This window comes from Habropoda laboriosa, unplaced genomic scaffold (genome assembly GCF_001263275.1).
Source record: "Habropoda laboriosa isolate 0110345459 unplaced genomic scaffold, ASM126327v1 scaffold387, whole genome shotgun sequence".
Lineage (NCBI taxonomy): Eukaryota > Metazoa > Arthropoda > Insecta > Hymenoptera > Apidae > Habropoda > Habropoda laboriosa.
In genome coordinates this window covers 69,612-93,593 of record NW_017100510.1, presented here as the reverse complement: position 1 = coordinate 93,593, position 23,982 = coordinate 69,612, and the positions used below count along the sequence as shown (strand labels likewise).

At 34.8% G+C, this 23,982-nt stretch overlaps 3 protein-coding genes across 3 annotated transcripts in view; 2 read left to right on the top strand and 1 right to left on the bottom strand.

Moving 5' to 3' along the window:
* The window catches only part of LOC108576314 (multiple epidermal growth factor-like domains protein 10), a 27,116-nt gene extending 12,882 nt beyond the window's left edge, over positions 1–14,234 (top strand). The window contains exons 2-18 of the mRNA XM_017939275.1: positions 7,047–7,295; positions 7,771–7,897; positions 7,983–8,151; positions 8,567–8,813; positions 8,899–9,019; positions 9,099–9,236; positions 9,353–9,532; positions 9,617–9,944; positions 10,394–10,501; positions 10,765–10,929; positions 11,218–11,424; positions 11,931–12,086; positions 12,149–12,325; positions 12,414–12,524; positions 12,596–12,805; positions 12,879–13,061; positions 13,144–14,234. Coding sequence (XP_017794764.1) covers positions 7,204–7,295; positions 7,771–7,897; positions 7,983–8,151; positions 8,567–8,813; positions 8,899–9,019; positions 9,099–9,236; positions 9,353–9,532; positions 9,617–9,944; positions 10,394–10,501; positions 10,765–10,929; positions 11,218–11,424; positions 11,931–12,086; positions 12,149–12,325; positions 12,414–12,524; positions 12,596–12,805; positions 12,879–13,061; positions 13,144–13,427 — 3,003 coding nt within the window. The 5' untranslated portion in view covers positions 7,047–7,203 and the 3' untranslated portion in view covers positions 13,428–14,234. The remainder of the gene's footprint in view (positions 1–7,046; positions 7,296–7,770; positions 7,898–7,982; positions 8,152–8,566; positions 8,814–8,898; positions 9,020–9,098; positions 9,237–9,352; positions 9,533–9,616; positions 9,945–10,393; positions 10,502–10,764; positions 10,930–11,217; positions 11,425–11,930; positions 12,087–12,148; positions 12,326–12,413; positions 12,525–12,595; positions 12,806–12,878; positions 13,062–13,143) is intronic.
* Positions 14,235–14,655: 421 nt separating this feature from the next.
* Positions 14,656–19,418, bottom strand: LOC108576322. Its single transcript, XM_017939285.1, is given in 11 exon segments — positions 14,656–14,908; positions 15,023–15,214; positions 15,302–15,819; positions 15,935–16,352; positions 16,414–16,552; positions 17,011–17,131; positions 17,823–18,078; positions 18,176–18,546; positions 18,627–18,943; positions 19,029–19,287; positions 19,350–19,418. Coding segments are annotated over 10 exon segments (2,727 nt in total). The 5' UTR covers positions 19,281–19,287; positions 19,350–19,418; the 3' UTR covers positions 14,656–14,765.
* A 213-nt stretch (positions 19,419–19,631) lies between these two features.
* LOC108576297 (ATP-dependent DNA helicase Q5-like) lies at positions 19,632–22,743 on the top strand. Its single transcript, XM_017939258.1, has 11 exons — positions 19,632–19,648; positions 19,696–19,820; positions 20,045–20,169; positions 20,246–20,410; positions 20,488–20,664; positions 20,742–20,921; positions 20,988–21,093; positions 21,171–21,279; positions 21,360–21,587; positions 21,661–21,813; positions 21,878–22,743. Exons 1-11 carry the CDS (start codon positions 19,632–19,634, stop codon positions 22,707–22,709), a joined length of 2,217 nt encoding a protein of 738 aa, XP_017794747.1. The 3' UTR covers positions 22,710–22,743.
* Positions 22,744–23,982: the final 1,239 nt, after the last annotated feature.

Below are 23,982 nucleotides of genomic sequence, written 5' to 3'. Positions count from 1 at the left end.
TGCGACGTATTCAATTTGTAAAACTTCTTTCTTCAATAGAAAAAAGGAATTATTTTTTCTTTTCACGATTGAAGGAAAGTTTGAAAAATTATTGCAGCGTACACAGGTGGTTTCCGCTCTCACGAATTAATTGGTTCATGGCGACCAATCAGCTCGTTTTTGCTATACAAAAAATAAATAAAATCGAATCTTCTTTGTAATTTTTTCAAACTAACGTAGAAATAAACTGTACTATTTTATTTCAATATTCAACGTATTTTCTACTTCACTATGGTGAACAAATTTATGGTGGCCCGTATTTACCAAGTGACTGTTATTTAATGTCGTTTCTCAGTCGCCACTCGATCCAATTTCGATCCGAAAAATTCGTGAAGTGAGAACTACCTGTATCGACAATATATTATATTTACGACAGTGTTAACTTGTTACGAACAATTTTATGGTTAGGATATATTAGCATGATAGTTTTGATAATATTAATTACTTTGAGTGTCGTGCAAGTTAATTATACAACGTAATTGACGCACATAGTATAACCATCACCCGGTGACCAACTTACTGTTAATTGCGAAGTCTCTCCATTCACCAGCAGTGGGTTATACAATCTTCAACTATGTATGTACATATGTATGTATGTTCCCGCATACAATGAATAACGGTTCACATGTGGCTCTCCTAGCAGCTACTCTTTAGTAAAAGTTTCTCCAGACAACCGAGATTTGTCTACAGGAATTAACGATAATAGTATTAACATTCTCGAGTAATTAAGAAATCATGTTTCTGCACGGTTTAGGGGGAATAATTGAGCGTTACAATTGCAGATTTGTATTTCGGTATTTTCATTTGTATGAAAATAACGGGGATAGATGGTTTCAGTTATTTTCGTTCAAGTGCATTCGAAGAAAATTTTTCGAACACCCAAGAATTTGCAAAAAGTTACTTTATTTATTTATTTTTTTGATATTTAATAATTTAACAATGTCATATTTTTCATATTTAATATTTAATACACAATCTCAGATAATAGATTTGTCATAAGATTTGATTATATCTATTCATTATATTTATCATAACGAGTAAGCAGAAATATTCTTCGTTAAATTGTTCATTTTTTGCGACCTTGCTCTAAACTGACTGATTAATTAATTGGTTACGCAAATGGACGAGTCACGTCGGACTTGTGTAGAACGTGTTTCTAACAGAATGTCGTTATTATACTTTCGAACGAAGCGTATTTGATACTCGGAATGTTGACGATGTATTTAGAAAAGTTGATTGTTCAAGGATACCAATAACTGATATTTCACTTGAACAGTATCTTCTGTTATATAGAGTGATGTATTACGCATAGAACAAACAGAACTTGTGTTTTATCGGTTTACGAATGATACCGAGCACGTGAGTGGTCAAACGGGTGATCAGTGTAATTTTTCTCCCGTGCACCTTTCTACCTTGAAATGGATGTCGTACTCTATGCCTGAAACCTTCGAATGTCTGCCAAAAATGCTCGACTTTCATTCAAGATTTTTGTTTTCTTCTTGGCAATGATTTGTACACATTATATAAATTAAAAAATGCTCAAAGTTGCAAATTTAAAAATTGAAAAATGCTCAGTTTCAAATTTTTTAATTCTCAAACTTTCGAATATTCAAATTTTCAAATTTTAAAAAATTTCTAAACTTTCAAATTTTAAAACTTTCAAAGTAACAAATATAAAAATTGGCAAAGTTTCAAATTTAAACATTTTCAAAGTTTCAAAGTTACAAATTTTAATTGGCAAAGTTTCAAAGTTAAACATTTTCAAACATTCAAATTTCTCTGATTTCGACAATGGACGTTCAGTTCAGAAAGATGTTAGACACGTTGTATCGAACACCTTGCAGAACAAAAGTTCTTTGGATCTCGCAGTGGAAAACTTTGGAATGTTGTCTTTTACCGATCGCCACACGACTCACATTCATTCAGGTATACGAAAGACGACACGTGTCGCATTATTTTATCGCAGCACCGATCGAAACCTCGGTATGCACCCGCGTTGTTATTCAGGTGTATGGTGTGCATATCAGGCTCCGACGATCAATTAACGTGCATAAACGGCTCGCTCTATTTTGTCCCATAAATAAATGCACCGTAGAAAAGCCGTTGAATTGACTCTTCCGGTGGTATCTGCGTTCGCGTGTTCGTTCGCAGGCGTTCGTTGCGCCCGTTTAGTGAGCGCACATGGACGTTTAGTAATTATGGGAACATATGGCAGTTACTCTAGGCATGATATAGTCGTTAAAAAATTGGAATATCAATCTTTCATCGTCTTGTAACAGTTGATACTCTATTTTATTCTATTTCTTCCCTTTAAATATGGAAAATATGGTTAAAATATTACTTTTATTTCTTTTGTTAATTCGCTTTATTTTCATATAAATCAAACTTGAATGAAGTTACGGTGTATATCATGAATGTTGTAGCAACGCCAGTGCAGTGTAAATGGTTATTGTGTTTCATATTGAATCATTATTAGATATAAATAATTATACATAAATAGTTTAATATGAAAAAATTGAAGAATCAGACAACTCGAGAAAGTTCGAAGCAGATAAAACTAATGGATTTTAACTTTTGATTGATGAAAGGGGATCGGTTTAACCGGTACAAAAAGATAGAACGTAGACCTCTACTCTACTTATACCGTTAATAAATCAATTGTGGCACATTATCGAATCACAGTGGCATTGATTTACATATAAATTACAGGATCCCTTATAACGCAACGCATTAGTGTTCCTACATCATTTTTTGAGATTAAGTGAAAATTCAGAGGTATAACGTTGTTACTTTCTCATAAATATTTATTTTATTAAAAGTGAAAATCACGAAACACGACTGACTTTACTGGTTCTGCAACAAATAAAAACATTTCTATCACTTGATAAAAATAACGAAAAAAAGAAGTTACGTGCAAAGTTGCTTTGGAACGCGTCGAAATAAGTTTCAACGATGGACTATTTTTATTCCGTTTTATACACTTGACGAACGAGAAACGCCGGCGAGAGTCGAGCGATTCGCGTGTGTTGAAAACGACAGGTTATTTTCCACTCGATACGCACAAAGAGAGCAATCAACGGAAAGTGCGAACCTGTTTTTCGTTAAAACGCACAAAGGTATCGAGTTTGGTGGGTCAAAGTCGAAGATTGATGCATGGAGGAAATTTGTCGCGTATAGAAGTTATATTTATCAATATTTATCACTAAATGAGAAACAATTCACTTGTCACATTTTTTCCTAAATACACTTCCAATAACCGTTACAAGTTGTGCTGAGACGAGAAACATCGTGAAATCTGACCCTTTTCCTTTCCGTTTCTTTCCCCACCTCCTGTTCTTGGGATACTGAGGCCAACACCGTTACTTCAGTCTACACGTTAATTCGTGCGCACGCCAACGTGTATAACAACCGACTCGTCTGGTTTTTATTCGACTTGCACCATTAGAGAGGTTCTATGCTAGCCTGTTCTGTGTATACGTATATGTATACTTGGCTGGTTCTAGATGATATTACACTTGCCTCTAGCTCGATCTTATGAAACGTACCTACAGTGGCGTAGGCGTGGAGAAAATTGCCTTATCCCTCGGCCGTAGCTGGATAAAATCAGCATTCAGTCTGTAGCGTAAATTTACTTCGTGATACAAGTAGAATGTGACGTATGGATGTACTTGAAAGTTGGTCATATATCGATTTCGGTGTATCGTTATGATCCTGCGAGATGCATTGACGTAGGCGGTCGTGGCCTGCGTAGAATTGCAAATTGCTTGGGGAATGGTTCTGTAATGCGAATGGGATGCTTTGCGAGCTGTACGTGACGGTTTTTGAGGCTCGATGGTTAGTTTGTGATCAGAGTTTTTAACCACGTTAAAACGTTACTTGAGAAGACAAATCTTTTTACTCTCGTGAAAAGATTGGACAATATTTTAAAGTAGTGAAAATATGATTTACTACTAAATTCGAAAACACAACAAATTAATTTATAAAAAAAATCATCTACGATTATGTAGAATTTATGTACAAATATGCTCGATAATAGTACCATATGGTATTCAAATGGAGCATTGTTCAACGGAAACAAAAGCCAGGAATGAGAAACAAAAGGGAATATAAGAAAAGGAAGAAGTGTTGGGTTACTAAATCATGTATTGCGAGTCGATACTACAAATGAACAAAAGGGAAATTGAGTAACATCCATTATCAGTATTGTAAAAGTAGAAAGTAACATGATCCAATACACGATAAGATTATTGCAATAAAGATAAGATTGAATTTCTGATGGAAAGTGTGCAAGTAAGAATCTGTGGTTGGTATTTTGTATTTTTCAAATTTGTAATTTGAAGAGTATTTTGGGAAAGTATTGATGCTTTCCCGTAATGTAAGGCTACTGATCGTTCTAGAACTGTCAGACTATTGTTGAATGAGCTATTGTTTAACTGGAGTGACGTTTATGGAGTACTGCAGTATTGAGTCTGAAATTCAATAGACGATACTCATAAATTAACACATTTCGCACCGGTCACGTAAAAGTATGTCTTTTTATATAACTTTTTATTAGATTATCCCAGAAGCATGATGAACTCATGGGATGGCTAATGTGTTTGTTTTCGAGCGGATAAAACATATAGATAGCCAGTGTTGACCACTTTTTATTTACTCATCCAAGATCGAAGAAGTCGTTAAAGGTTAGGTTAGGTTAGATGGACTGGGACCTTTTTTTATTCCTTAGGGTCCGAGGTACGAGCGAGGAAGATAGAATACGCATGCGGATCGAATTTCAAGCACCGTTCTGCACTCTTTATCCGAAGCAAGTAGCCTTGACTCGCTCCAGGAAGGCAAGCCTTCTTACTTGTTTGGTCGTTTGCATTCTGCACGCGTTGATCGAACTTTACGTAGTTCGAAAGGAATTACAGGCTCAGAGCAACGAAATACCGGATGTAGGAAGTAATTACAGAGGGAATATCCTCTTTACGTTTCCTTGAAATAGAATCTAATGGTAAATTGCATTCGTTGAACTTAATTTTAAACGTACCAATTGAAATATGTATAAATATTTATGATATGTTCCTTTGATGTTTAAATGTTTTAAAGGTTAGGTTCACTATCAGAACTGCGTGAAAAAAATCAGACATGTGGTCACGGATAACCACCATGATAGTTAACTTGATAACATTGCTAAAAAAAAACATATTTGAATAGCTGAAGGTATTCGAGTGATCAAAACAGGAAGCGAAGGGGTCTAATTTTGCCACTTAAGTGCGAAGATAAAGTTTCATAGATTCAATTATCGTGAGAGCGACGAAAACAAACTTCCATCTTGTTTACAATAATAACCACACTCGTTATAATATTCAAAATATGTACTATAATTATCTGCTGTTCATACTAATAAAACCACTCGTATTTTATTTACTCTAACGTATGATCTAACCACTCCATTTCTGTGTACAAATTACGCGTGTATACAAATATTGACTTGAACACAGTAGAGTGTAAATATCGATTTATCTATCTCGTTCGGCCGATCCTTCGATAAATGCGAAACGTTATACGTTTTTGGCGGTCGACATATCGCCGGGCATGGAACGAACCAGTAATTCAATCTCCTTCGCGTTCTTCTCATTTAGTTGACGCTTTACAACTTCCGGTCGTAGAGTCATTCGATTCTCACTTTACACATGCTCAAACATGAATCATAAATCCGGAGTCACTTGTTGGCAGTAAAAAAAACGTGCTCCAGACTCGTGATCTTGAATGATTCACAAAGATTTTGCTGAATGACAGCGAACGGTTTCCCTAACTTAACCTATATCACGAACCACTGCTCGTTTAATTAATTGCGCAGCTGTCGAATAAATACATTGTTAATTCGCGTGAAAGTTGAAAACTTGTGATATAAGCATTTAAATTTAGAATGTTCGAATACTCAGTTGTTTTTCAAAGATTAGAGCATTCGAACGTTTTCAAATATCTGACAATAAGTAGGTAACTAGATTATGAGATCACCTGAACTGACCTAAGTTAAGCTAACCTGACGTAACACGTTCACTGCCCGCTGAACCACATATGACTGAGAAGGCGACTTGAACGCGTCTACATGTAGACATGATTTTTTCATACAGAAAAAAGTCTATGTTTGAATTGTTATGAAACTAATTTAATAATATTATTTAAGTATAAGGAGTGTATCCTTGAAAACGTTAACCTAACCTAATCTAAATGTTATATAAATACTTAAACGACTAAAGTACCCTTACTTTTCCCCAAATAATTAGATAACAAAAACATTAAACATTTAGGTAGTAGCAACGGAGAACTGAACCCGTACTGTTGGGAAAACATACAGATAACAGTTGTTTCCAAGTTAAAATATGTAATTTTTATTTTTCCGGGCGCAAGTGCCGCTCGAAGCATGGCCGACATAAAATTTTCTATTCGGCAAATTGAAGACGACGACACGGAAGTTGTAATCAGCTTTCAACAATCGTGTGCAATTTTTTTCATGTGACTCAACGTGTAATGGGAGCACATGCTCGTGAATTTCTCTGTCCATTTCAACTTCTCAAGAAAAACGATATCGTTAAAAAGTCAGAATATCTCAGAACGAAAAATAAGATGACTTATAAAAAAAGTCAAAATAAGAGCATTCCAAAACCTCGTTGAATCATTATTTCAGGAAAAAATGCCCTGTCTTCGTCAAGGTACAATATTTTAATCGGAATTTTTCAAAGACAAACTTTGTCCGTTTAATGAGATTCGACGAAATCATTTCCATTTTAATAATCATACGAGATTTGTCGCACAATAAGAGACCCCTGATAAAAAGGATAGCCCGTGATACACAACTCAGGGTACAAAGTCTAAAGTCGCGGAGAATTCCTCCGGACGCGTGACAAACATGCTCCGAGACGCGTTTTTACACGTCCTTTGTCTTTCACCAATGTTCTTTCATTTCACAAGAAAATAATGAATAATGTCCAATTAACCCACCTGACTCCTTTCGTTTCCAGATTTAGTAGTATGCTGATCATATGGAACGTATGAAAACGTAATCCGAAGAGAAGAGGGATCGTGAAATACTCGAATGCACCGAGAGACATTCTCGAAGCAATGTGAGATACGTACAAAGATACACTCGTAATTGTTCGTTACACTGAAAGTGGTAAGATGGCATCGTCGATCCATTTGTTTGCTGTTATCACAGCTTTGGGAGTGGTTTACGCCCTGGAAGGGCCAAATATATGCATCGTACAAGAAACGTAAGTGGACGAGATTTGGTTATTTAAAAAAATATATATTACAAATACTCATAAATAATTCTCAGTTATATAATTTCAAGAAAATGTGTTGTTGTAACACAAATGAGTGAAGAATTTAAAAGGTGGTTTCGCTTCAAATCCAGGCAGCTACCAGTGAAAGTAATATGATATAGTTGTTCCACAGCAAAACAACTGGTAGAAATGCAAAAGATTAATCAAATGCGACAAAACGTGGAATATTTGGTTAATTTAATTACTTTTTTGTTTCGTTAAAAATTTTTTGAATTATGATAAAAAACAATGTAAGGAAATTGTTACACGTGTTTCGATATTGAGCCTTAGAATACGTTTGACAATTTCCCAAAGAAATAAGATTAACAGAATTGATAGGTCCTTTAATCATACCGATCGTTCTCGAGTATCCCGTTTTTTTCACGACTCGTAACGCTGGCTTTTAACACTTGACTGGTGTCAGGTACACGGTAACGGTGAATACATCGGAGCAGAAACCTTACAGTATACGGGAGAACACTTGGTGCTTCAGCTTTCCACCGAGATGCTCCAAATATAAGGTGGTATTCAAGACTGTGTACAAGGAACAGGTGAATAAATCTTTCCTTTATTTTTCCTTATCATATTAAAATAAAGGTCTCAGTGTCTGATGTTAATTTTCAACTTGTTATGCAGAAAATAACGAAGCAGAGACCGGTCGAAGAATGCTGCAAAGGCTACACAGAGACTACCAATGGTGATCGTTGCATTCCTATCTGCTCCAAGGACTGCGTTCATGGCACTTGTTTCGCTCCTGATGTCTGCAAGTGTGAGTCAGGATACGGAGGCCCGTTATGCGATTATAGTAAGCGTTGGACCTTGTTTTTTGTCTGACACAACGTTCAAAATAATTGGGGTATTCGGTTCAAATATCTGTGTGAAGATACTACTCTTGCATTATATATCTTTCATCGTTGATGCAAGACAGTCTTCTTAGTTGCTCAGAAAGTAATACGTTTAATTTTAATGCATAGCCTTTGGAGACTCTTTCAAGAGAAACTACATTTATTAGTATGATACACTGTGTTAGCAGTGGTGTTTTTCTAAAAAATTTACTTTCATATGAGTGTTAACATTCTTTTAAAGCACCCTGTATGTTGAGTTAGAGGCATGGAATTGTCATTTGGCAGTTTCAGAGAAAAAGTTTGAATAATAATTCTTTCTTTCATTTGTTACTGCGAACGTTGAAAGTGTTTCAAAGTATATATTCGCTTAAACAGAATGCCCACCGGGAAAATGGGGCAAATCTTGCGAACTGGACTGCATGTGCCAAAACGGAGCCTCTTGTGATCCTTTCGATGGCAAATGCTTGTGCACCAGGGGTTGGGATGGCAAATACTGCCAGTTGAAGTGTCCTTCCAATCGATATGGACAAGACTGTGGCGAAGAGTGTCGTTGCAAAAACGGTGGAAGCTGCCATCACATTTCTGGCGAGTGTCATTGTGCTCCTGGCTACACAGGACCACTGTAAGTCCTCGTCACTCTGTCACCAATTCCGTTCAATATCGACAGTTCAGTTTCTGAATCATTTGATGAATTCGTTTCTCTTCAGCTGTGATGATTTGTGCCCGCCTGGAAAGCACGGTGACGAATGCAAATCAGAGTGCAAGTGTCAGAATGGTGGTTCTTGTAATCCTACAACTGGTCAATGCTACTGTACATCTGGATGGATTGTAAATATCGATCAATAAGGCTTATCATAGAGTTCGTAAATGTGCAAATGTATTATTTAAATTGGACTCTGTATTATAGGGTTCGGTTTGTGCGAATCGTTGTCCAGAAGGTTTCTGGGGTAAAAACTGCTCTAAAGAGTGTGACTGTTATAACGAGGGTGGCTGTCATCACATCACTGGAGAATGCGAATGTAAACCCGGCTATTATGGCACAAAGGTGAATACTGTTAGCTGTAGGCTCAATTATTAACCGTTGCAAAAAATTAGTATTAGTATTCCAGAGGTTAAGTAATATTTTGCTCGCTTAATTGCAAAGATAATAATGTTTTGTAGTGTTTAAAAATATGTCCTGTGGGAACGTTCGGTTTGAACTGTACAAACAATTGTACCTGCGAAAATGATGCAGTCTGTTCTACAATTGACGGAACCTGTACCTGTAGCCCTGGTTGGATGGGTAAGGAGTGCAATATACGTGCCTGTCAGGATAATCTATGGGGGCCCAAGTGTTCAAAGGTAAGTAACAGCGAATATAATATTCGTTATTTTGTTATGTCTGTAATATTAAGAATCTAATTAAATGCTTATAAATATTGCTAGGTTTGCGAATGTGACGCCGAGAACACGGAAATGTGTCATCCTTGGACTGGAAAGTGTATCTGTAAGACTGGATGGGATGGTGAGACCTGTTCCAGACCTTGCCCACTTTATATGTATGGAAAAGGCTGTCAAACTCGCTGTAACTGCAAGAACAACGCGCAATGCTCTCCTATAAATGGAACCTGCACTTGCGCGGCTGGATACAGAGGTGAGGATTGTAACGAAGTATGCCCTGTCAACACTTATGGCGAGAATTGTGCACAAAAATGCGTTTGCAAGAATGGTGCCACTTGTTCACCTGAGAATGGACGGTGCAACTGTACAGCAGGTAATTCTTAAATTTTTTGTTTAAACACTTATGCAATTGTAAAGATAACAAATATTGAAAATTGAATAATTTAAAAATGAAAGATATCATTTCGGATCGAGTCATTCAAGAAGCTGTCGAGGTATTCTTGAAATGATTAAGCATCTTACGATCGTACGATTTATATACTGTCTTTGTTTTTCGATTTTCGTTTCGTTCATTTAGACGTATTTATTAACATAGTTGTACGATCCTGAAACGCATGAGAATTTGTTAAAGCTGCCACTAATTGTAGTTCCTAATAGCTTGTTATTTGCAAATTTGTAGACTTGTAAAAATTATTTAAATTCAAGTAAGGTAAGTAGACATTGGAGTCAGGAATTTGATTAAAATTATTCGATTTAATCGTTACCTTGTTTTACGTCAAGTTCAATTTTGTTCTTGCATGTTTCATTATTACGTTTCGTCAGGATGGGTTGGTGTTTCTTGCGATCGTCCCTGCGACGACACTTCGTACGGCAAGGACTGCGAGGGCAAATGCAAATGCTTTAACAGTGCTGCCTGCAATCCGCAAAATGGTAAGGGGGCTGGTTGCAACGACTTTGTTTCTAATTCCTGAAAAAATTGATGCTTCTAATTATTAACATGAAAGCATTAATTTCTAAGGATCCTTGACTACGTATTATTTCTTTATAAAATCATTTATTTTATACTGGTATTATTGTTTCTTTTTGAATTTGGTTTCTCACGTTCTCGAGGATCACACTTTTCATTTCTGATCTCTTATTTACACCTCGTTGCACCTGCACCTAAACACGTCACCCTTTTTAAACACCTGCAGGCACATGCACGTGTGCAGCTGGCTTCACCGGCGAATTGTGCCAAGATCGTTGCGAGAATGGATTTTTTGGGCTGGGATGTGCTCAGGTCTGTGATTGCCAGAAGGAGAATAGTCTAGGCTGTGATTCTGCCACTGGTCGTTGCCTCTGTCAGCCAGAGTGGCGAGGTTTGTGTCCTCCTTTAATTCGTCGATCAATCGCCATACATGAAATTTTGCTCACCTATTCTTTCCTCGTAGTAACATTCTTAATACCCTATTCTCTTCATTATCCACATCTATCATGTAGAGTAACAAAGCAGAGATTTTTAACTATCATATACAGTTTTCCTGTCTGTTTTCAAATCGTTTAATAATATATTTATGCACTTTGATATTTAATTCAGTGTCTTTAAAAAGAAGTTTAATGGCGATTTGATCTTCGATAATATTTTCATTTTAACGATATAAAAACAGGAATCCGTTGCGAGACAAAGTGTCCAGAAGGGCTTTATGGTAATGACTGTCATTCACATTGTGAATGTATGAACAATAGTTCATGCGACCCAGAAACAGGCATTTGTATCTGTGCCAGAGGCTGGGAGGGGCCTGACTGTTCTCTACCATGCAAAGAAGGGTGGTACGGTGTCCGCTGTAAGGAACAGTGTCCAGAGAAAACGCAAGGTAAGAACAAGAAATCCAGGTGAAGGTGAAATAAATTAAGCTCTCGCAGTTCTGCTGACGAATAATTATTATTATTAATATATTTTGTCTGCAATTTTTCGCATGAAGTGCAATTTTATATTTCTTGTCATACAATATGTAGTTTGCATTATAGAAGTTCATTAATTCAAATATTTTGCAGTGTATAGTAGAGCATGTACATATGTATAATTTGCACTAATTGTTTTAACAGAAACGTAGTGATATAATGCTTTAATCATTAATGAAATAATTTATTCACCCATTTTTTATCTAATACTCTTGCTCAAAAACTTCAAAGAAAATGGTAAGTCGATATTTTTGGTGTAATAGTAACACCTGCTACAATTGTAGTACAACTCATATAGACTGAAACGAAGCAGACATTGTTTATTTCGTATTAATCAATAGAAATATAACGATTAATTGAAAGATACGATATTTGTACAATATAGAATTTACGATTTATAGGATATTTCATCTTTCAGGGAATATGACGTGCGATCATGTTACTGGTGAATACGTTTGTCGACCTGGATACTTAGGCTTAACTTGTGAGCATCCTTGCCCACCAAATCGTTACGGGTTAAATTGTGCCAAACAGTGCCGTTGCAAGAACGGCGGAGAATGTCATCACGTGACAGGTATAGTTTCTTATAACACTTTTTAATTTTCTCCTTTTTTAAATATAATATTATGATTTCAGGTGTGTGCCAATGTCGACCAGGTTGGCAAGGTGACCATTGTCAGACACCTTGTCCAGAAGGGATGTACGGCATGAATTGTAGTCAACATTGCACATGCCAACATGGAGGTAAATGCAGATCTAACGATGGTCACTGTCGTTGTGCACCTGGTTGGATTGGAACCAAATGCGCTGAGGGTAAGTGAAAAGAATGTGACAAAATTATATTGAAGGGAAAAGTTGGTAACATGCTATAATACACATTTTTTATTTATTCGTAATATAGTTTGCCCAGAAGGTTATTATGGTGATCATTGTATGGAACCCTGCGATTGCAAGAACGATTTCTACGCATGTCATCCTATTGAAGGTTGTTCTTGCAAACACGGATACACCGGTAAGCATATTTGAAATCTGTCGATATTGTTTTATATCGAACATCTTAACTGATAGTGGGATATTTTTTAGGTCCAAATTGTGACGAAGAATTATTTTCGCGTAATACTCAAGAACAGGATACAGGCGGCTATGGTAGTATAGTAGCAGGATTTTTCTTTGCCGCGATAGTTGTTATAGCAATGACTTTCGCTGGTTGGTTATACCATCGACGCAGAGTAGCAGATTTGAAGAATGAAATAGCACAAGTGCAATATACCGCTGAACCTGCTTCTCCGCCAGGTATATATATTGTTTAAAGAAATTTTTCAATTTGCAATTGGTGAAAAATCAATATGCGTGCATTTTTTTACAGAACAAACTCAGTTTGATAATCCCGTGTACGCGTATCAAGGTTCCTCGAAGTTTGACGATGGAACTACCACTTTACTAAACAACTTCCAGTTCAGAAATAACCTCGGAACAAGCAAGAAAATAAATAACGAAAAGGCTAAACTTGGGTTAAGCAGTTGTATGGACGATGAAGACGATTGTAAAGGTAAATTTTATGAATATCAAAAAAATTGTCGAACTGTGTTTCTTTTTTAAGAAGTACTTACATATTCTTTGATTTGTTCTAGGAACATTAAATCGATACGATCTGAAAAATAGAGATGCAGATATGGGAAATCCAAATCTTAATATATATCATAGTATCGACGAAATGGATGGGAAGAAGATTGAGCACGTTTACGATGAAATTAAGCAAAACAACGAGTCAGAATACGATCAGTTGGACAATCCAAGACCGGTTAGCAGTTACAAACACTTAAGTCGAATGCCAAATGGTTTTTGTTCGAAATCGTCAGACAACGCAGGACCCAGTACGATGAAGGACAAAGATCCTGAGCTTGGTGATATGTAAACATTTCTTGGAACTCAAGGACTCAGATTGAATCGTGCAAGTTTAAATTTTAAATACGTATGTCTTTAATGTAACTTAAAGAATCAAATTTTTAAAGATGTTTTCCCTTGGATTATTAGTATACGAATATCTCTCGTGCCCTATATTAGAATCAAGTTTTCATGTGTTGTTAAATGTGAGCCCTGAGAAAACACTTCAGAAAACACCTTAATAAGAATATTTTCAGAAATTATCATGAAAAAAATATGAATATACTTCTTTTGTTCAGTATGTTCATACACATAGTCGAACGACAACAAAGAGAATAGTTAAATGGATATTTTATTTATAAAATCATATACTCATAGCGATCGTTTATCCACGACGTTTTGGACTATCTATTTTTATAATGGGATGAAATCAGTATGATAGCATGTCGCTTGAAAATGACACAAATTGCAAAATTTCGTTTTACACGTAAGAAAAAAGTTGAAAACAGTAATAATGGAGTTTAGAATACCTATCAGTATGTTTAGCAATATTTCGTAGGCAAATGGATAATCTTAACGAATAAAATCATTTATAAAGAAATTGGCGAACAAGGTACAAAATCGTTATGTAAGTCTGTTTAAATAATAAGAGACCGATTTTACGATCTCAATGTGTGCATATCGATTCGAATGATATTGTTACGTTCGCATCGCGTTCCCATAATTGTTACTAAATTCGTAGCAATATATTAATATTAAAAGTTCCATACCTCCTTCTGTTCTTGATATTTTGAATAGATACCATCAGTACGCGATATATACATATATAAATACATATTTATACATATTCACCACTCATAGAGGAATAAGATTGTTGTTATTTTAAAGACAATTTATTCCGTGTATGTGCAAAAATATATTTATAAGTAATTTAGGAACTAAACGTTATCACACTTGTTCTATGATCGTTATAGGACAATATATCCAATTTGAAAAAAGTACATATTTTATTCGTGTATATCTATATGTCCATATATGCGTATACATGTACATATAAATATACGCACATATAAGTAACAAAAAAATCAATGAAAAAAAAAGAAAAATTTATTCGTGATACTATCACAATAATACAATTATATTTATTCTTTTTTTATTAGATAATATTTGATGCCTATTTTTCAATTTTTAAAAAATGTCTATTTTTACAAGTTTATATATAAACTATTTTTATTTTTAGACGAATTCAGAGAGAACAGATTACTGTGATCGATATAAATACTTTTGTAAATACCTTTAAGTTAAGATATAATATAAAATCGATATTCTTAAATATAGGTACGTTAATGCTGTAGAATTATCTTATATCTCACGTCTCGTCTCTACTTGCGTTATTCATCGTTCGAGATCTGTAACGAATGGCTTTAATTAAATTCAGAAATGGGGACGAGATCCAATAGAGTCCACCGAGAAATTGTAAGAGTGCCGTAAGACTCAGGCAGAAGTGCACGTCTGTAATCAGAAATTTATTTGTACGTGACTCGTTTCCCGCAATCATCCTTCCGTTTGTAATTCACTTGTTTAATCCGTTCTTTTACGAAATAAAATTTTGTTACGAGAACTTACTGCGTACGAAACAAAATATGAAAATGCATAGACCCACAACAGTTGAGAATCCTTTGTGAACGGAACGAACTGTTTCAGAACCAAGAACGTCATATAGTGCCAAATCCTGACAAATGGATAAACTACCAAGACTAATTCCACCCAAAAAAGCAAAAATTATCATCCATGGGTAGGTGGCTGCATAAATTAGACCTGAAAACAAACATGTGACACAAAACAAATATTACGAACATATTTTTCAAAAAATACAATAAAAATGCAATCAGAGATACTACATGCCTATTAAACTGACACCAGAAAGCCAAGATGCTGTTCCAAAGTATAATCTTCTATTCTGATTTGTAAGCTTTAAAACTTTGTAACTGACAAGATTCGGTAAAAAGGTACTGAAACCAGCCATAATGGATAGTGACATCCAAAAGTAAGATTTGCTTACAATTTCATAGGATAAGGCAGGCAACAGAAGCCAGAAGAAAAGAGCTGATGCTTTCATTCCAACCCAACCAATTATTGCAGCCCATAATTGAAAATTCGCGAGAGCTCGAAGTTGATGGTTACATTGGTTGTTTGAATGAACAACAGGATTTACAAATAAATCCACATCCTCATCCAGTTCCTCATAAGCATAAATGTTATTCCCTTCGTTCAACAATCCTCCACTATGCGCTGTTTCTTCAGCTTGAACATAGTCGAAATTTCCTATGTAATCTTGACTGCTTGAATCTTGCAAATCCTTAGGATCATCTGAAGCGATTCTTATAGGGAGTTCAGTGTCTTCTTCAGTCGACAACAGTAGACTGTAAATTGTAAGTGATTGTTTAATATTAAAATTACCATCTGTCTATTGTCGTCCAAAGTTTCTCTGATTTCTATATTTTTATGATTTCTATTTAAAACATCTCTGACAAGAACCTGTAAGGAGAAGTTTGTTGCAGAGAAGGCAACCGAAATGTTAGCGTTCCAAGCACGGTAGGCAACAGCACTGTCGTCATTAGCTGCAGACCAACTTTCAACTTAGCTTCATGCAAAAGCAAATTTGTGATACTTGGAATAAGCACGAGACCGAACGAAGCTCCAACGTTCCTCAGAGTCAAAGCTATAAGAAGCTTCTTTCTGAAGTATTTTCTCAAAATGTAGTCGCTTAGGACCATTGTAAAACTGGCGCCTATACCCATCACTGCGCCTGCGCTAGTACTGGCCAAATAAACACCAACTCCACCGGTTGCAAGATACCCGGATGCTATTATCCCAACCGCCAAAAGAATTACTCCTGTTATTCCCAATAAACGAGGAATTGATGCTATGTTCACGATCATCCTCGTCCAAGGATCTAAAAGAAATGATACAATGTCAAGAAAGTAATTAATCTTGTGATTAATTTAACAGTATACCTGCTAAATTCCAAAAGGCAGTAAATATTATAGGTGTCAAAATAATTTTCTCACTCCACATATCAAAATCTGTGGTTTTATTTTCACGTATATACGCCAATACTATTCCATACATTGCTAGTACACTTGGGACAGTCATCTGCAAGAATAATGTTGTAACTGTTGTCATATCATTAGAGTCAAAGCTTTGAAAAAATGGATTAGTATTTAAGACATGATTATACAGGGTGTTTAGAAGATCAACAACACAGGAGGGGCTTTATACTTACCTAATATTCTTAATAATGTAATGATTGCACATATTTGCAATGAAACGATAAAATTTCGTTTTGATTTCATAAAAAATATTGACTGGTACTGTAGTTGATCACATTATAATACCTGCAAATAAATGGTTTACTTCTGTTGTTGTTTTATCAACCTTTTACTTTTTTACAAGTACTTTGAAGTATTATTTTTGAACAATTAATAACTACTTATGTTCTAAATACCCTGTATAAATGATTCTTAATATTAAGTTTGACTAAATCAACAAGAAATTGAAAACGCCGTTTGTGTTTATTATTCCATTTGTACTGTAACATCTGAATTGTATACCTGTACAAGAAATACTCCACAAAGAACGATCCATGCGTATCCACCATCCGGGACTGTAGGTCCCAGCTCTGGGAACGATGTATAAATTTCGTCGAGACGAAGACGTTTTGTTAATGGCATTCTTTGTTATTAAAGAAAAAAACGTTTCATTCACTAATGCACTTAAAATTGAAAGAGCATTATAAGACATACTGTGGACGTTCAGGTGCTCTGAAGTATTATCTAATCTTTGTCAAGATGTCCATAGTCTGATAGGCCATGATAAGAAACTGTAGACAATCTAAGAATACTAGGGTAGGTGTATGTTTCTTTTTTTATGGTTCAGTTAATGGATTACCATCATGAGTAAATTCGGAATCAGGTTACATTTAAAATACGACATAACGAGATAACGACAATGAATACACATGAAAGTACAAATATATATAACATTTATTCGGCACTAGACATGTACGAGGCAATAACAATATCAAAATTACACGCGTCTAGAATTATTAATTCAACAAGTCCAGCGTGTTAATGTTCAAACAAACAGCTTAGGAAAATTGTATCTAACGATATATCTATTCATTTTCATGAATTCTAATGTACTCCCTATGTATTGTATTATAAATATTAATGCCATATCATATTGTTTCGGGTTTAGACTTAATAATATAAAAAAAATGATACATTCGCGTAGTATACAATAAAGAAAATGGAACTTCTCAACAGTTTAAAAATAGCTGACTCTTTTAGAAATAATCGACTTTTCAGATAATGTTAATTGCTTTCTCTGTTAATCCCTAATCAAAGGGACGCTTTGCTTATACTATTTGCTCGTCTCCTATACTTCTTCGCGCGTATCACCAGTTGCTATCGAGGTGTATCGAACCCTCTTGTTCACCGAGTCCAATATGGGCTCAATTTTCTTTTGCAGTGTCACGCGTTGCACGTAAATTAACGCACACACCAGTCCTATCAATACTATAGACAGGAAAAATAGAACGACAGTAGCACCACGTCGAGCTGACGAGAACAGTTTCGGTGTGCAATTCTTCCTTTCGTGAATATTAAGAGCTACTCCGTCTCCTAAAGAAATGATATTATTTAATTATAAAATATAATCTCCTACTAAAAATACGTTGTATTTCATTAAACACAAACTTTTATTCGACTACAGTACCTTCTATACATTTTAAACTGCCCTTATTGCGAACGAACACTTTCGTCGTCTTCATCCACTTTGCAAAGGGGTTAAGTTTGCAGGAACACTGAAGCGGATTTCCGGTGAAGTCCACCGTCATGCTTTGATTGTGTTCAATGAGCGCGTCCATAGCGTGCAAATCACGTTCGACAATATTCGTGAACAGGTTTCGTTGAAGGTCTAAGAAACGTAATTTAGGAAGGCATGATATGTTAAAATGAAAAGCAGTCAGCTCATTGTCACCCAAGTAAATATCCAAAAGATTCGGTAGATCACAGAACACGTTCAAATCCTTGAACTCTGATATTTCATTTTGCTCTAAATGCAGCTTTATAAGTTGTGTTAAATTACTGCAAAAAAAACAAATTGTGCTATATTATTAATACATCGAAAAATTTATCGATCTAATTGAAATTTATTAATTTGCTACCTATTAACAAAAATATCATGTAAAGTCGATGCAAGATCTCTCGGTTCACCATCCTCGAAGGCGTTTGTCAAATGAAGTTCCAAAAGAGACACGAAATTAGAGAATAGTCTGGGATGATTTCTTCCAGGATCCAATGAAAGCTCGTTGGAATCTAAAATAAGTCGCTCAACACGTTGGACGTGATGGTATGCCTTTCCTCGAATTTCTTGAATTTTATTATTGGACATATCGATCACCCTTAAGTGTGGCAAATTGTCTAGAGTGCCGAATACATTCCATGGAAGTTCTTGGATATAATTTCCGGTGAAAATTAGCACCTAAAAATGAAATAAATGTGTCATTTTATTTTCAGAAATTATTATCAATTATAAAGAAAAATAATTTATCTTTAGTATGACTTACTTGTGTTTCGTTCGGCAGATGTGATAATGGTGTCGTGCTATGGAACGCTGAATTAGTACAATTGACGACAAACTGATGGTGATTCTCATAACACGTTTCCATGCAATAGCAACGATTTTCAAAAACTTCCCCGCACCTTAATCGGGCAGACTCTAATGTTTCAATTGAATGCCAATTAGGGTCATTACAATCATTGGGTAACTCAGCGGTGGACGCGCATATTAAAAGAAGTATTGTGCAGAATTTCTTCATTATGTTTCTGAAATATAAATTAGCCATAATTATCCAGAATATTTTCCCCTTAACTTCCGAAATACTTACATATAGATTCATTTGCCAAAGCAGGACAAATTGATTAAAAGTAGTTAAACTAAAGACATTATATCCTCTTTATTCTTTTGAACTACTCAAATTATACTTCATTGCATGTGTTTAATCCTTTTGTATCTGTAATAAAAAGAATTTTTTATTCATATATTGCCTTGGCAAGTACAATTAAAATCACGGCTTTTGATTAGTTGGATTATTTAGGCGGTAAAAGTGAATTTCAAATATCGTTGTTCTCGACCAGTAAGGTTAGTTTCTCGTGATCAGGCGTACAAGATGAAAGTTTTAAAAGTGTTCTCGTCGAAAATCATTTTATTTTTGGAGTAATTAACTTTTATAGTTTAATAAAACGTGTGAAAATGAGTGATGAAGATGTGAGTGTGATGAACGCCTTAAAATCAGTGTTTGGTTATGAAAAATTCAAAAATGATATCCAGAAGCAAGCTATTGTTTCGATTTGTAAAGGTTAGTGTTCCTTTTAAATTAACACGACTTTTAATTGTCCCTTTTAACATAAAATTTTTGCTGTGAATTAAAAATACTCCTTTGCATTAAATGCACACAGTATCTTAAATATATAAAATGTGTTTACGTAAATATTAAAATTGCGTTAAAAATATTTTCCCGCCAAAATTATTGTAAGATTTCATTAACAAAGATATATTAAAAAATACATTTAAAAAATGTAGGTTCGAAAGATGTATGTATATCTATGCCTCCTGGGTTTGGTAGATCTCTTTGCTTTCAATTACCAATTTTTTTAAGTGAAGGCAAAGTTGCACTTATTTTTTCTCCAAAGTTATCTCTTATAAAGGTAAAACTTCAAATACCTTTCAAATATTAATAAAACATTTAAAAAAGTCGTCTGTTAAATACTTAAATATTTTCAGAAAGAAATAGATTTTTTAAGAACCAAACAGATTAATGCATGTGTATTACATAAACGTATAGCTATAGGTGAAAGGAATAATATTTTAAATGATTTAACGTCAAATTCCCCAAAAATCATATTATTATATGCAACACCTGATATGGCTGTAATAACATATTTTCAGGTAAACAGTTACTTTAATTTTGTCAGCTTAACTCATAATTAAAGCAACTTTCAATTAATTTAAAAATTTATTAACAGAAACTTATAAGTACATTGAAAGAACATAAATTATTAGCTTACATTGTATTCAATGAAGCACATTGTTTAAGTCAATGGGGATATGAATATACATCTTGTTATAAAAGAATAAATACATTTGTTAAAATATATGGATATGTTCCCAGAATTGCTGTAACTACAACTGTTACCTATAAGGTAACTTCAGTTAAAAATAAATCAAATTATGATACCATTATTAAGTGCTTAATGTTTTAAATGAAATACTTCAACAGGTGATTGAAGACATTTGTACACTATTGACACTAAAAACACCAAGAGTATTCAAAATTCCTGTACAACAAATCAATGTACACCATGATATATGGTTTTTAGATATACTTTCTCATCCATTTGATCACCTCAAAAATTTTATTGTGCAAGTACTGGGTTTCTTAGGTTCTTCTACTCATAAGGTAAATCAGTGGGTCCTCTCATAAAAGTATGGAATACAAATTTATCAGGATTATCTATATATTCAGATGCATAAAGGTTTTGGAATTATTTACTGTAGAGAGGAAGTTACAGTGGAATTATTAAAAAATAAATTAAACACTCTAGGCATACCTACGCTTGCCTGTCACTATAGTGAGCAAATTATGGATTGTATTATTAAAATTTCTGTACTACTGTATTTAGAGGTAAATACTTGTGATTTATTTTAGAACTGAATGATAGAAAACGACGTAATATTGAAAATAAATGGATATCTGGTGAGGCTTATGTTATCATTACAACATATGATTATGGATTCATTCATAAAAAATCAATTAGGTTTGCATATATGATAAAGAAAATAACAGTTCCTATTAATGTACTATCTTAACTGATTTATAAACTGTTCATTTAAACAGATGCATTATTTATTGGACAGTACCTGAAAATATCGCTAAATACTATAGGGAATGTGCTCAAACGCACGCGGATAATGGTCGAGCATATTGTAGAATATATTTTAGTATGAAAGAATATTCTTCTGTGAAACTAGTCATTGAGAACCACAGAGAAATGAACGATGTGGAACACATCCAGAAACGATTAAACGAATACGATAAAATCGTATCTTATTGTCTTTCAGTAAAGTAAGAAGTTCAAATTGGAACAATTTTTTTTGCAAATTTTCAAAATTATATCATTCGAACTAATCTTCTGTAGATGTCGCCACGTAATGATCAGTAAGTATTTTGGTCGTATAATACCGTTTTGTAAAACGAATTGTGACGTCTGCGAGAATGAGGAAACCGTACATATAAGAACACTTAAATTCATTACGTATTCGGAAAGTGTAGAAGGAATAAAGTATAACATGTAAGTACCACACGCATACGATTAGAAATTCTGTAATAATTTTCAAATATCTTTGAATTCTTAGTAGCGACGTTAACGAAGATTTGAAAGAAGAACAGTTGGAACTGAATGCAAAAGAAGAATCAGAGGATACTTCAGGAAAAGAATGCAAAAAATCAGAAATCTTGAGTAAGAAAATCGCCGTGGACGAGGACGGTCACATACAGTGGATAAAGCAATTTAATGATAAGTTGCTGCTAAGGAACAGGCAAAAACGACCATTTATTGAAAGTAGTTCACTCAGAGTACAGTCCGCAGAGAACTGTTTTCAAACTAGTATAGAGGATACGGTTAAATGTGCAACAGATAATTCAGTCGAGATACGGAAAAGCAAACTTGCGATAACGCAGTCTTTGGTGGATAAATGCAGTTCAGACAAAGAGACGATTTCTTTGAAATTAACTGAAAAGAAAATTCTCAAATGCTCGACAGAGGGAATAATTAATACAGAAGCTTCGAATAATGAAGACGTACGGCGAAACGAATCTAAACTTTTCAGCGACGACGGCAAGATAGAGGTGGATAAAAGGGAGGATAGTATTACAGGGAGGGAGTCTCGCAGAGCTGTTGCTATTGAAGCCAAACGGTCAGATAAAAAACCGAGCAAACGTTTCGTCACCGTGGACACGAATCCCGAGAAGTTCAAGTCGAAAAGAAGAAAATTAGACCCCGAAAATAAACCAACCACTGGGACAGGAATAAACAGGGATGCTGGAAATGTTTCTGACTCTTATGTAGAACACATCAAGGATGATGCAAATGGGAATGCATCACGTGACCGTGTAATGATAGAATATTTGATGAACAAATACCAACTGAATAGAGACTCAATAACCCTGGAGGTGCGAAGAAAATGAAGTCACAGTGAACTAATGTATTCGTTTAAAAAAAAAAAAGGACAAAATTGAATAAATTACTGTTTAATATTTACTTATGTCGTAAAATGATGTTTTTACTTTTGTACGCGAAGTTTTATTTCAACAGAAATATCGAGAATATATAAGAATGAAATTATTAAAGCATGTCATTTTTTAAAATAGCACGATTAGCAACAGTTTCTGGTCAACATTTATAGTCGTGTTAAATGGTGGTCGCAATAAAGGACGACCCGTAATAGTTATTATAATTATCACATTGTTGCGTAAAACTATTACCAATTATCACGGTGAATATTGTACAAATATTTTTATCACTAGATACGCAACTGAAATGGTTTTCTATAGTACGACCTTGTTTGGTACGACTTAATTTGTATGTGTTCTTTTTTCTTCTGATAGATCGAACTGTATCTCATCAATGCTATAGGCGAAGTAGGTCGTCGAGTCATACTCCTCGTAAAACGTCAAACTTGCTCACCCACGCAACAGGTGATATTGAGCACAAAATATTATCGTGCGGGAAACTTTTTCAACATTTGAAACCCGTCTTCCGGTACGTTTCCTTTATCTCAAAAATTTGAAAAAAAGGGACGTGATTAACTATAATTTTATCTATTCAATTTATTTCATTAAATACATTTAATAACTTAAGAATTTGGTAAAATATTATTATCACAAATACAGGTAATCATTGTTAACTTATCCTTTCCTCTGATAATCATCAAATACTTAAACATTTATTTCCTCCTACAGATAAGAAAGGCGGGTACTGATTACTTTTGATCGCAAAAGACACAACACTAACAGCACCAGAGAGGCCACACCACAAGCACACGTGTCTTATCAAACCGCTATCAACAGAAATAGAAAAAGAACCGTCACTTTCACCGTTACTGTAGAAATCCAGGAAATTAATGATATTAATCAGGGACAGTGTCTCGCCGATCCAAAAATAAACAATTTAAGCATCGCTCGTACTCACCGTTCGAAGCAATAGGAGGAATGAGGGGGGGTGGGGCGGAGGAGGAGGAACGAGATCGTGATTCATCCGAGTTCACCGGCGAATTCGTGCAGGAATCACCATAGGAATCTCTTCGCTCTCATTACTCTGTTAGGCCCCCAGTTGATAAATTCCAACGATATTTCCGAATAGATGCGACTTAGTTAGATGAGTAACATTTGAAAAGAAAAATTGTCGCAACGAAAGAACGCGTGGCAACTTAATAAAACACCGATTGAATTTCACTGATTC